This window comes from Dipteris shenzhenensis, chromosome 22 (assembly GCF_047967505.1).
Source record: "Dipteris shenzhenensis isolate YYH24624 ecotype China chromosome 22, Dip_SZ_1.0, whole genome shotgun sequence".
NCBI lineage: Eukaryota > Viridiplantae > Streptophyta > Polypodiopsida > Gleicheniales > Dipteridaceae > Dipteris > Dipteris shenzhenensis.
In genome coordinates, this window is record NC_141617.1 from 3,291,191 (window position 1) to 3,304,459 (window position 13,269).

Sequence of the window (13,269 nt, forward strand, 5' to 3'; positions counted from 1 at the left end):
TTCTCACAAGATTTAAGAGTGAAATCTCATCATGAACAATGAACGAAATTATGGACAAAAATCTATAAAGGAATGAACAAAAATTTTATCTCAAAGAATGGTTGAAGATCTCTCACCAGAAGTGGACTCTCACGGAGAACACTCAATAGAACTCTCAATCTCTCAATCACTCTCACACTCTCAAGGATCAGAATGCCTCAACGGAAGGCAAAGAAGCTCTAATACCATGACAAAATATGAAGAGAGGAGAGGAAGAGAGTGGAGATGAGGAGAGAGGGCACAGCTAGAGAGCACACCATAAATGACTAATTGTACTTTAGATTTAATTGTGAAAATGTAGAATATATAGAAACCCTTTTAGGGTTAAGACATCTAACCCTTTCCTTTATAGCACTCTATGTGTTACTGCTATGCACAATATTAAACACATGATGTTGAGATGGTTCCTCAACATGGTGCTCTGTGTTGGTTAGCACAGGCTTGATTCATGCCTACCTCTGAATTTAATGTGCGCAACTGCAAGGATGAGAGCTTCTAGTGTCCGATCTAGCAAGAAGTTCTAGCTAATATTTAGGGCTACGTAGATTAGTTTTACAAGCCCTTTTATCGAGTTTTAAGTGGGGTTTGAACAAGTCCCATCATGCCTAAAGGGGTTAGAGTCAAGGCATATATGTATTTAATGCCCATTTTATATCAATACTATTGACAGATTTTTTTAATGATAATCCAAAAATTTAAAAATTTATTGTAATTTACATTACAAAAATTTTAAAAACATTGTGAATTTGAGCGGTGGCCTTTTCATATATGATGTCTGTGTGTGCACGCACATGTGCATATTATATTGTATGTAGGCATGTGCGCACTTCAACACATACATATGTACAAGTGAATAATGTACTTCAAAGCAATTACACTTGCAAGGTGGGTGCCCGAAAATAAAGGTGGGTGCCCGAAAATATGTAACCATACAAAGTGGCTTAATAGGGGCTTTTTAATCTAATAAGTGCACCAAAATTCAAAGTTCTATAAAGGGCAAGACATGTATTGCCCATATTATCCCTTGAACTCATGTTGTATGTGGAGTTTTCTAGTAGTGCACCCCTCTAGCACTTACAAATTCATCAAAAGTAGGATTTTATTTGGAAATTTTCTACTACACTACATCATACAAGGGGTTCAATAGTTGACTTTTTGGAAATGTGCTATGGATTAGGACATACAACCTTTGTAAAAACGGCTATTTTTATTGGCTTGTTCAATGTCTAGAGTTGTTGAATAATAAACCCACTGTGTATGTGTGCGTGTTTTTTACAAGTCATACAGGTAGCCAATTTCTTAAACTTCCATCATCATATAGTCAATCATTACACCTTGAGCGCCTTCTTTTTTTGTAGTTTTTTTCCCACACTCATGCACACAACCTTTCATAGAATCCGATTGGGTTTCCCACGAGAGGTTGCTCATCAGTCTACATGCTCCCATTAGGAAATCGAATGCGTTCAGCTACCTATCTCACCCAGGTAGAGCCTTCATTTCTTAGACAATAACAAAAAAAGTAATAAAAAATGCGAAACTAAATGTAGGACAACGCGGTTGCGCGTTCATACCGGGGTCATAAGAAGAGCTAAACACGATCCTGGGGTGGAAGGTTGCTGCTATGGTTGTTGAAAATACTATGAATATGAACGAAAAGTGCTGATGCATTTGATCAATAGCTTCTGGAATATAGCTTAGGTTGAAGCTAATTATTACCTGGCGTAGAGGATTAAGCAGGTAAAGAATTGGCTGCAGGTGAAGGATTGGTCGGTCGAAGCTGCTGCATAGCTTTAATTTTTGAAAGATTTGAGAACTGCGTGTTGGCAATTCCGGGTCCTACGAATGACGATTGGGTTGAAGCCAAAGAAAGTATTTCTGCTCCATGTTGCTCACGAGCAGTTTCTGTTACGATAGGTGATGGGAGGTGCAGTCGAAGTTGCTGTTAACGAGCTGCTGCATAGCGTTGGGTTGGAGCTTGATACACACATCTACGCTGCCACCCCCCTCTCGTCCAGGGAACATACAGATCTCTCTCTCTCTCCCAACCCTCCCAGGACGCACTGATTTCGGCTTCCCCCACCCGAAATCTACATCGTAAGCTGGAAATCTGGGTGAGCCCGACACCACCATGCCATACGTTCCCCAAACTTTGGACGGCTGAAAGGGGTTGTTCCTGGCCTCCAGCCACTGCATCATGTCTCGCACCGATTTGTCGCTGATGCGCTGAATTGCTTCGTGCACTCGTACAGCAGTGGCTCCCAAACTCTCTTGCATCAGCTCTCCTGCCGTGGCCATCGCTATCGTCAACTGAAGAACGTTGCCGAAATAGGAATCGGGCAATGGCGGTATCAGTCGTGCCCTGCAGTCCGCTGGTAACAGAGTATGTACTTCTTCTTCTGGCCTCAGTGCACTCACTTGGATGACATTCTTCCAGCAGTATGCGACAAGCGCCTCGAAAGATGTGCAGGAGTTATTTGCTTCCTTGCTTGCCTTCGTTTTCAGCCGCTTGATCGTCTCTCCACTGAAATGGAACACCCTTTCTTCAAGCTGCTTCTTAGGCTTCACTACCAGGTTCGCCAATCTGTCGGGCTCACGTATAAACATGAGCCGCCCTCTCTTCTCCGGTAGATTCTCGATCTTTAAAGCCTCCCTTTTGTGACAAGGAGGTTGGGAAATGGGCAAGCCTCTCCCACATTCTGCCCAACATGCCATGAAGTGCCAAAAGGAGCGTCCGTCGGCAATTACATGATTCTCAGAGACTCCAATGACGATTCCCCCACCCAGAAATTTCGTAACCTGCAGGGCTTAAGAGGATTACTTTCGATAGAGGACACAGTTGAACAGAAGGGGATTCAAAATTGTGGAATGCCTAAAGAAATAAGAAACTATTAAGGCAGCTCACCTGAACAGCTAAGAAAGGAACGTCAGTGGCGTCGGAGCGCTTCAATTCGGAATATCTCGATAGGTCAGCAAAAAATGGCTGCATTTGAAAGTCCGGACCGAGATCGCAGTAGCGAATGTTGATAGAAGCCTCCACAAAATCGACCCCAGCGTCGTTACAGTCCACCCAAATCCTTTCGTCCTCTCCTCTTGAAAGCCTGCCGGCCCAGGGAAAGAACTGCACCAGCGCTACAGACAAACTGTCCTTCAATTTGGAAATTACGGCAGGGTAATCCTCCTCGGCAGTGTCGTAGAAGAGGAGCCCCAACATGTAAGGCACGTGACGCAAGAAGAGGTCGAGGCTGGAGAGGAAGAGGCGGTGGAGGGGGGTGGGGAGGGAGGGGAAGACGGTGGAGGAGGAGAGGATGGAAACGGAAGCTGTGTTGGCCATGGGGGAGGGGAAATATTTCATGCTGGATGAGGATGGAGATGAGCAAGGAGGGGGATAAATACTGTGGATGGAAGCGAGAGAGGACGCGGCAATGGGAGGGGAGAGTCTGGGGGAAGCGCGGGATGTAGGAGATGAGGAAGATCAACATGGAGAAGTGCCAGGAAGGTGAGGGAGGAAGCGCGCTGTTAGTTAAAGATGGACGCGCACGAGAGTAGAAAGGAGCAGCTCTACAGCTCTATTGTCGTAGAAGTTGTTTTTGAAAGATTTGTTCAAGTCTACGTAAAGAGCCCCTCCCTTCGGCCTTTTGTCAACCCTTTGCCACCCTTTCCCACCTGCCCTCCCCCACCCCCTCCCTTGGTGGACCTCGTGCTTGTTTTTGGCCCCGGGACCTTGGGCCGACTACGCAACACTGGCGCCTCTCGATAGACTCTCAAAGGGTGGGTACACGAGAGCATGGTGAGTAGTGTGACCTTTTCTTTTCTTTTTTACCAGTCGTGGCACAGATTCGATTCCCTCAAGAAGCTGGGCCCCCTGCTAGCCCCGTAGATGGCCATGTATGTGTGTCATAGATATGTGACCGGAAACACAAACATTTTGATCCCCACCGTTGCCTCCAGATCCTCTAATCCCTCATCCAGAATTCAATCTACCCCAAATTTTACAGATGCCATCCCTAATGTCATTCTACAGCCCTGTAGCCTTTCTTGTCAATGTCCATGCACTTCACCCAATGTCATTGCTTGTTATGCTACCTCTCCAAGCACTTGACAGTGGTAAAAGGGAGGGAGTCCACCTCTATCCCTTGTAAAATGTCTCACAGGCTAATGCATGCTCACCATATTTATGAGGTAGAGAGGTGTCCTCCCCCCCCTTTCCCCTTAATACACACATTTGGGGCTTTCTAGCTTCCCAAATTCCCTACAAAAACGTTGCACCTCTTACTCCTACCGAAAAATTTCTTGGTTCTCCATATCAAAATCAACCACGTGTACATGGAGCCACATAGATGAATGCGAACATCAATTTACATTAAAAAGTGCAAATTGAAAGTGATTCAATTCTTGAAATGAGGAAAAATAACTCTTCGAAATTTTGCCTAGCATCTATTTGAGTTGCTAAAATTCAGGCAATTTTCACATAGATGAGATTACACTTACTTTCACAAATAAAACATTTTACATTTTCCTCCATTTATTGTTGCGAGACTTATGCAAATCTCATAGAGTTTCCCCCTTGACTACAACCCCCAACCTAAATAGATATTTCATAGCCTTATATAACTATACATATCCCTTTACTTTACCCGTGTGGTCAACATCATCTAGCATGAATGGGCCATCATTTCAAATGTTTCGCTCTTACACCATGCTTTTTGGCTGATGGACTCCATAGGCAAGCAAGAGACGTAATTTTTTTTAATGAAGTCATTATCTACAAAACTTGGACCTACAATGACGACAAAGGTATTATCATGAGCTAAGTTATTACTTGTGAATTGCCTAGGACTAGAATTTTAGAAAATGGGTTTTCTAGTCACATGAATGTTAGACTATGCAATTTTTGTTAAAGATCTACATATTGCATGTAAAATTGAAAATGCCAAACATGGACTTGTGGCATAGGTTAGAACTACAAAAGGAAAAAGACTGAAAAGAAAATGGTAGAACAATGCCTAAACATGACAATGACTACAAAGGTATTATCATGAGCTAAGTTATCAGTTGTGAATTGCCTAGGACTAGAATTTGGAAAATGGGTCTCTAGTCACATGAATGTTAGACTGTGCAATCTTTCTTCAAGATCTAAATATTGCATATAAAATTGAAGATGCCAAACATGGACTTGTGACATAGTTTAGAACTACGAAAAGAATAAACTGAAAAGAAAATGGGGAAGTAGCAACCTAAGGGTGTCCACTTTTTGTTCACTCCCCAATCCTTAGGAGGTGGAAAAACAAGCTTTTTAGCACACAAGAATGCAAATCTCACCTACTTCCCTATGGATCTAGTCTTTGAAGTCTTCAGACACAACATCACACATGGTATTGTGCACACAATGGTATAGTCTGATTGAAAATTCGATGCACACACAAAAAATTTCTTTGTGTCACACGGCATGGTTCCAAGGTGGTCACACCTTTGTCACGAACAGAGAGTGTCATATTAAATTCTGAATTTCTCACTCATTTTAGATTAAATGTTATTGAAAGTTTGTAGGTGGTCTCTTTACATTATGTAGAGCTTAACTTGATTTATTAGTAATTATTTGAATGATTTATCTAATTATAAATAATTATTTATAATAAATAAAGTCATAAAATACATGCATTTTAATAGCACACCAAATTTTTTTAGTATTTTGAATAATTAAGCAAATGCAATTCGGTGGAAGGTTAGTAGGCACATAAGGGTGTGTGGTTCAATTAGCAAATCCCAAATCCAACCATTAGATTTAGGGAGATTGAAGTTTAATTTTTATTTTTACTCCTTAGAGGATCAATAAAGAATATTAAAAATAAATCTTGTAATCCTCAAACATGACCAAACATTTCAAAAATGTCAATATTTTTAGTCCTCTGCATGATGAATAAGAGGAAAAAATTTTGGTTAAATTTGAGTAAGGGAAAGGTACAATATGGCCTCCACGAGTGAAATCTCCCTTTTGTGGGGGAAAAAGGGCCACCCAAGCCTAATACCAAGACAAGGTAGGCTTGGTATTAGGCTTGGTGAGGTAGGCTAGGAGCATCACCGACCCTAGTGGCAAGCCTTTGGAGTGTGCATGCTGCCCATTTGGAAGGCTGAGTCATCTATTTTTGCCTTACGTTGTTAGACCGCATGGTGCCATGTCATCAAGGAGATGTGACATCACTCATTGCCATGTCACCTTAGATTGCCACACGTGCTGCCACATGTGCCACCTCATCATTCCACATCATAGGAACTCTTGGAACCATGTCATCACACCTTGCCACCTTGGCATACCTCGTCAACATTACCACGTCACCAATCCCTCCACCTCAATTTGCCATGTCAATCTACCACCTCATGAATGCCGACTCATCATGCCACATCACATTTCCACGTCATGGAAGAGCCTTATACATTCCACACCATATTGCCACATCATCACCATGCATGGTGCCACATCAGCCACATGTATACACATCATGATGATGGCGAGCCACATCATCAACATGCATGGTAAGTTATACATGCATGTGATTTGAGTACGTGAGGCATAGAATACCACGATCGAGGTTTATGACCACAATCGAGGTCTTTGGAGGTATTTGGAAGTGGCAAAATAATCAAATTGTCATGGTTTATGACCACGATCGAGGTATTTGGAGGTATCCAAAAGTGGCAAAATAATCAAATTGTCATGGTTTATGACCATGATCAAGGTATTTGGAGATATTTGGAAGTGGAAAAATAATCAAATTATCATGGTTTATCACATAGGTTATTCTCAAATTGCATTAACCAAGATAGGCACATATGTTATGTGAATATTAAACTGAAATAAAATCAAACGATGCAAATATTCAAAATTAACATTGGATTCCATGTATATACAATATGATTAAAATCAACTTATTTGAGTAGACCACAAAAATTAGTTTCAAAACAAAATCAAACGGAATTTTAGTAGCCAATTATTTTCAATCTTAGCACCTTCTCCACCAATAATAATCAAGAGCAATCTAGTGGATGAGTTCAGGCTCTCTATAAGACACCACGTTTTGGTTCATTTCACCCAGTCTTAGCCATTCTTGCCTCCCCATCACTTTGTCACACCTTCCATCCTACTTTCATTGAGAATGGGTTCTCAAAGCCATAGAGCTAGTAGACATGAAAGATGTAGGAACCCCCTGCCCAAATCTCATTGACGTGGAGTGCAAGCACAACAACACAAAGCAACTATAGACGCGCTTGGTAGACGCACAAAATAGCGGGCGCATCTATAGGCGTTGCTCTAGTAGAGAAATTACGGGCGCGTCTATTAGCATGGCTAAATGCTCGGCTATTTGCGCGTCAATCACTGCGTTTATTTGCGCGTTAGACCTGAGAAAATACGGGCCCATCTAACATCACCTTTATTAGCGCGTCTATTTGCGCGTGTATTTGCGCGTTTATTTGCACGTTTACACTGAGAATCAGATGCGCATTTAGACGCGTAAATAGATGCGCTCCAGAGAATACAGAAAGTGAGATTTTGGTGTACATCATTGCTTTCCAAACATTGCCCATGATTACCAAAGCACATAATTTTTTGCAAGCCTACATATACAAGAATTAAGGGAAATGAGGAGAATGAGACAATATGTAAAATAGTTTTGCCAATATCAATTGTGGGGCTACGGTTCAATCTCATCCTCAATGAGATCAACCCTTGCCAAACTATCTACTTCAAAATCCAAACAAGTGTTTAGATCTACAAATACATTCAACCCACTAATACTTGTGCCACTCATGTGCTCATCGAAATCAAGATCTCCAATGGTAGGCTCGTCCTCACGGGTAATGCCGGCCTCAATATCTATATCTCCTATCTCATGATCATCCTCCTCTCTTGTATCACGGTCATCATCACGTCCATGGCCATGATCATCCTCCATACGCTCCATATTAGTAAATGTACTATACATCACTTTGGAATGTGGCATTATAGGTATGACATGCCACCACCTGTTATTATCCACCATTGGTTGATAGACAACCTAATTCAAACACAAATACAATCATGTTACTTTCCTTGCATCAAATATTTAAAAGCGAGTATTTTTATGTGTGTGCACAGTACCTGTTCACATTGTTGCGGTAGTATTAGTGTGTCCTTCCTACTTTGCCAAAACTTTGTGGAGTCAATAGTTACAAAGCCACTTGCATGGCGTTTGATTGTTGCATTAGGGCCTCTTTCCACCACGTCCTTAAACCACTTTACATCCAAAACATACACAAAGAAGCATCGAAAGTCAAGCATAATGATATCTTGGATTATGCCACAATAATCATCCATGACTCCATTGGCTCCCTTAAAGCTAGCAATGACGCCACAATCTTGTGTGTTTCTCTTATCATCAATCCGTTGTGTTCGAAAATGCTTGCCCTCACACCATATAGCATTGAACATAGTGCACTACACCAAGAAAAAATCAATTAAATAAGCAATCTAAATTATAAAAACCTCCTAACTAATGCATAACATTCTATATACCGACCTTGCTCATGCATCCCCTAGCATACTCCCATTCTTCCATTGTGATATGCATCCCCTCGTCTTTCTCTGCTTTCTCCATTTCATCAAGTAGCCAATCCACATGAATATCCTTTGGAAGTGCTCTTAGACGCTGAGGGTATGGCACACGAGATCCGTGGTGTGTACGAAAGAGGGCCCTTTCTTCTTGTCTTCTTGCCTTTGCATCCTCATATCTTGTCACCCATCTTTTCATCACATCACTATTAAGCACGCAAAAGAGGTTGATACTATTACGCAACTCCGTGTCTATTACTTTGTTGCGTCCTTTTCCTTGAGGCACAATAGAGGTCATCCTTAGGTCTTCATCATCTCTCCATAGTCGTGGGAGAGAGCTATCCACATCAACAAGAAGCTCAGAAATATATACAAGTGACTCTTGTACCAACCAACCCTCGGCCATGCTACCTTCGGGTCTTGCATTTTGTCTCACGAAGCCCTTCAAGGTCTTCATGAAGCGCTTGAGGAAGAACAACCATCGTGCATGTATAGTACCGCATATAGCAATCTCATCCACCAAATGCACTATGAGATGTAGTTGGCTTGTGAGAATAGAACGTGGAAATGTCTCCTCCACTAAACAAACCGCCTCTACTGACATAACTCGAGCATTCTCAAGCATGGTGGGATCTATTTCCTTTGAGCTCACATACCTCACAAGCTCGCCCATCTTGTAAATACAATGCGCAATTAGACGCGGGTCTCCTGACGCGCAAATAGATGTGCAAATAGACGCGCCCGTAAGTTTTTTATTTAGTTCATGAAATGCGTCTGTGTGTGCGTCTATGGGTGTTTTGTCTTGTTGTGAAGCGGAAGGCTCGCAAGTGCAAGAGAGCCTCTAGAGCTAGAGCTCACGCTGCCACCACCAATCCACCTCCATCTCTACATCCCACCCCCACGTCCACCCCCACCCCCACCTCCATTGTCCCCCCCTCCACATCCTCATCCGCTCCCCTACCTCCAGCCTCTGCCCTTCCCCTAGCGACCTACATTTTGCCCTCCATCTCTACCTCTTCCCCCTCCACCCTTCCCCCTTCCCCTCCCCCTCCCCCTCCCACCCTTCCCCTTCCCCTTCCCCTTGGCGCCTCCCTTCCCCCCTCCACCCTACCATCTCCCATTGATCCCCTTGCCCCACCTTGCAGCAGTAGTGTTGCTTCACGACGCGACTTGCCAAAGTCCACTATCCATCATCGTACTAGCAAGATTGTGTAGCCTTTTTTTAGTGACCTTACACCAGCTTCGCAGTCTGCTCTTCTCATGTCCCTCATTGATCACCCTGACTTGGTAGAGTGTAGGAGGCTTGCTGGTCTTGGTGCACGTAGAGATAGGGTTGTATGTAGCGAGCTCCTTAGTAGTGTTCGCCTATGCTTCTATTAATCATAGGAAGTCCAGTGATGCCTTGGCATCACGTTGTGCTATTGTGGCTACCATTAATAGACCTCATATGACAGTCCATGTGCATACCGCTTCATGTCTTCTTCAGATTGCACTGCACACATTGTGAGCAGGCATGATTAGGAGGCGGAGTCTAGAGGATAGTGAGACTGATGCTCTTTGGGCTTTGAGAGGTCATGCACTTCGCTGCGATCGATTGTTGGATAATTCCACTAGGTCCTTCATACAACAGTTTTGGGAGGAGCATTGTAGAGCATCCCCGGTGTTCAAGAAGGCATTGCAGAAGAGGGTGTCATGCGATGTGTACATTGAGCATGGTACATGTTTTTTGAAGTGTACTCAGACTGAGTTGTACACTCAATTTGTAGAGGCACACCCAGAGTGCAGGATTGGGCAGAGGTCATTTGAGCGATGCAAGCCATGGTTTGTGCCATGCTCTCAGGAGCATGACACGTGTTGTTGTCGCTACCATGTGGATTTTGGATTGATGTATGACATATTCCATTCCCTTGGTGGTCATAGGGGAGTGGTTTCTACTAGCCCTCGTGACTTCATTCATTCCATATTATGTATGTACATGAGATGGCGATGCTTTATTCCACTCCCTTGATTGTGTGGAAGGTAGGTGTACTTTGTGCGGTGACTTTGCTAGAGTGCCACGAGTTGCACTAGATACTTGTGACATGCAAATGGTTCGTTGGTAGTAGTATGAGTACAGTACCCTGACATTAAATGGTGGTGAACAGTCGAGGAGGTTGCAGCTTGTGGGGAAAGAGACACCACGTGTTGTATTCATTGACAGTTTTCGAGGGAAGTTGTACCACTACATACGCCACTCGCACACTGCGAAGTGGGAGGATCGTCAATTCCATGCATGTTTGAGGACATTTCCTATAGGGGTGGTTGTCTCAGTGGTGGACTTTGCGAAGAATTATACCTTTGCACCATAGCGTGAGATCCAATGGAAGTATTATTTCTCCAAACAGGTGACGTGTGATTAAGTTATTGGTTCTTTTATGGCCTCATTATATTGAATTATTTCAATAGTCATATTTTTTTTCAATGCCATATTGCAGGTTGCTATATTTGTGCACATTAGCTATCGTCATCCATAGGCTCATGTGGATGGCATTGATAGCACCATGGACTCATGCATCATTGTGCGAGAGTATCACTTCAACATAGTGATGATCGATCGCATGATGCCCATTTTGTGTAGCATTGCTTCACTTTGCATGATAGTTTCTTGAGGGATCATGGTGTCACACGGCAGCGGCACTGGATCTGGTTAGATGGCTATGGTGGTCAGTTCAAATCTACTAGACAGTTTTATTGGTTTTGCAGATGGCACCGTGAGACAAGCATTCCGATCACATGGAGCTACTTTGAGACAGGGCACGGTAAGGGAGAGCATGATGGTGCAGGTGCTTGCATGAAGCGTGCTTTGCATCGATAGCAGTTGTGTCACAGTGCTGATCGCTTCAAGGATACACATGATGTGGTGCGGTGGTGCAGCCAGCACTTATCCACTAGTGCTATCTCCTCGTTTCAGTCGCGTGACGATAGGGTGGTGAGCCAGTATTTTTTATGCATGGACATTGGGAGTCTTGATCGGTCTAGGCCTTTTGATTGTCATTCAGTGTCTGGCACTCTTGATTTCCATTCCATCAGGAGCATAGATGAGTCTCACCCTGCGATTTTTTCTTGACGGTTTGCATGTTTTTGCTCTGCATGCATTGATGATGATTGGGGAGGGTGCTCCATGATACCATGGGCACGACGAGTGCTTTCTCCCTTCCAGCCTTGGGAGGAGATACATGATGATCAGGATGCAGGATTTAGTTCCTCTAGAGATTATGACCAGCTTACAAATATGTTGCGTATTGGTGATATCTTCGCGGTCATTGCTTCAGAGGACAATGAGGAGGGTGTGGATTATTACTTTTTGCGATGCTCTATGGTGAAGAGCGCGCTAAATGAGGATATAGTGGATGGGCATGGGATGCACTTCGATGCTCATAGCATGATCGTAGGTGGCCACTATTTTTAGCAAATACAGAGGCGTGGTCACTATATTGAGTTCCAGGAGTACATGGTGGATTAGGAGGCATACATGTATTCTCATCTTGTTGTTGCGATCAAGATTACTTTGAGTCATGTTCGCACTCGCAAGGTGACGTCCACTCCATGATGGCACCTTGCAGTGGAGGATCACGAGAGCATACTTGCAACTATTGGCATGAGAGCCGATCCTGAGGAGTAGCACATTACATATCATAGTTTTGGGATCATCAGTTCATAAGATAGATTTTTATTGGGTATCACTAGTTGATTACATATTTTTGTATTCGATATGTATAGGCTCACTGTCTGACCATACGATTGTAATTTTCATGGACTCATATTTTGTATTTCACTATGATGGTTTTATACACGTTCATACACATCATTGTATTAGATTCTATTTTATACATGATGTCCATTGTCTTCTTAATGGGATTTGTTGTTTCTATAAAACAAAATTTTTTTTATTAGTAGTTATGTTGTAATTGTGTTTTGTGCTTTAGGACATTTTAAAAATGTGACTAAGAAAATTTGTGCACATACTAACCAAATATGCATGTGGACTTATCTGTTGGGGATGAAACTCTGCATGGCACTTAGGCTACCCTAGACCTACATCCATGCAAGATTTGGTTTTCAGATGATTTGGTATGTGCCACATGGAAGGTATAATGCGTACATTTTTGCAAGCACTCGCTACTAGTGACTACGTATGGAAAATGGTGCACGTACTAACCAAATACGCATGTGGACTTATTTGTGAGAGTGCTCTTAACGGAAGCAGAATAAAAGAGGGAAAGAGAGAAACAGAGAGCCACACAAGTTTTTGGTGGGTGCAGAACACCCAAATCTTCTTTTTCATTCATTTATATATGTGTTTGAGTATTGTACATAACCCGGGTAAAGGCACAATGACCTTTAACCCCCACAACCTCCCACTTAAAGGACAATGTGCCTTTAAGGAAGAGCAACTAGTGAGCATACTATCCAATGCCCATAAATACATGACAATACTCAAACCGTTGACTAGGTAGACTCTTCATCAACATATTTGCAGGGTTATCATCTGTATGGACCTTGACAAGCTCTATGCGCTTGTCCTCAAGTACCTCCCCGATGAAATGGTACCTAATCTCAATGTGTTTGGTCTTTGCATGAAAGACCGGATTTCATGCTAGCTGAAT

The 13,269-nt window shown here is 42.9% G+C and overlaps 1 protein-coding gene across 1 annotated transcript; it reads right to left on the minus strand.

Moving 5' to 3' along the window:
* Positions 1-1,768: 1,768 nt before the first annotated feature.
* LOC147887624 (omega-hydroxypalmitate O-feruloyl transferase-like) lies at positions 1,769-3,250 on the minus strand. Its single transcript, XM_087393070.1, has 3 exons — positions 2,942-3,250; positions 2,101-2,835; positions 1,769-1,978 (listed from the first exon to the last, which is right to left on the minus strand). Exons 1-3 carry the CDS (start codon positions 3,248-3,250, stop codon positions 1,769-1,771), a joined length of 1,254 nt encoding a protein of 417 aa, XP_087249196.1.
* Positions 3,251-13,269: the final 10,019 nt, after the last annotated feature.

Coding starts and splice junctions, on each gene's coding strand:
- LOC147887624 (XM_087393070.1), bottom strand. CDS start 3,250: ATGTTGGGGCTCCTCTTCTACGACACTGCCGAGGAGGATTACCCTGCC. Junction 2,836..2,941: donor TTCCTTTCTTAGCTGTTCAG/GTGAGCTGCCTT, acceptor TAAGCCCTGCAG/GTTACGAAATTTCTGGGTGG. Junction 1,979..2,100: donor GGTGGGGGAAGCCGAAATCA/GTGCGTCCTGGG, acceptor GCTCGTTAACAG/CAACTTCGACTGCACCTCCC.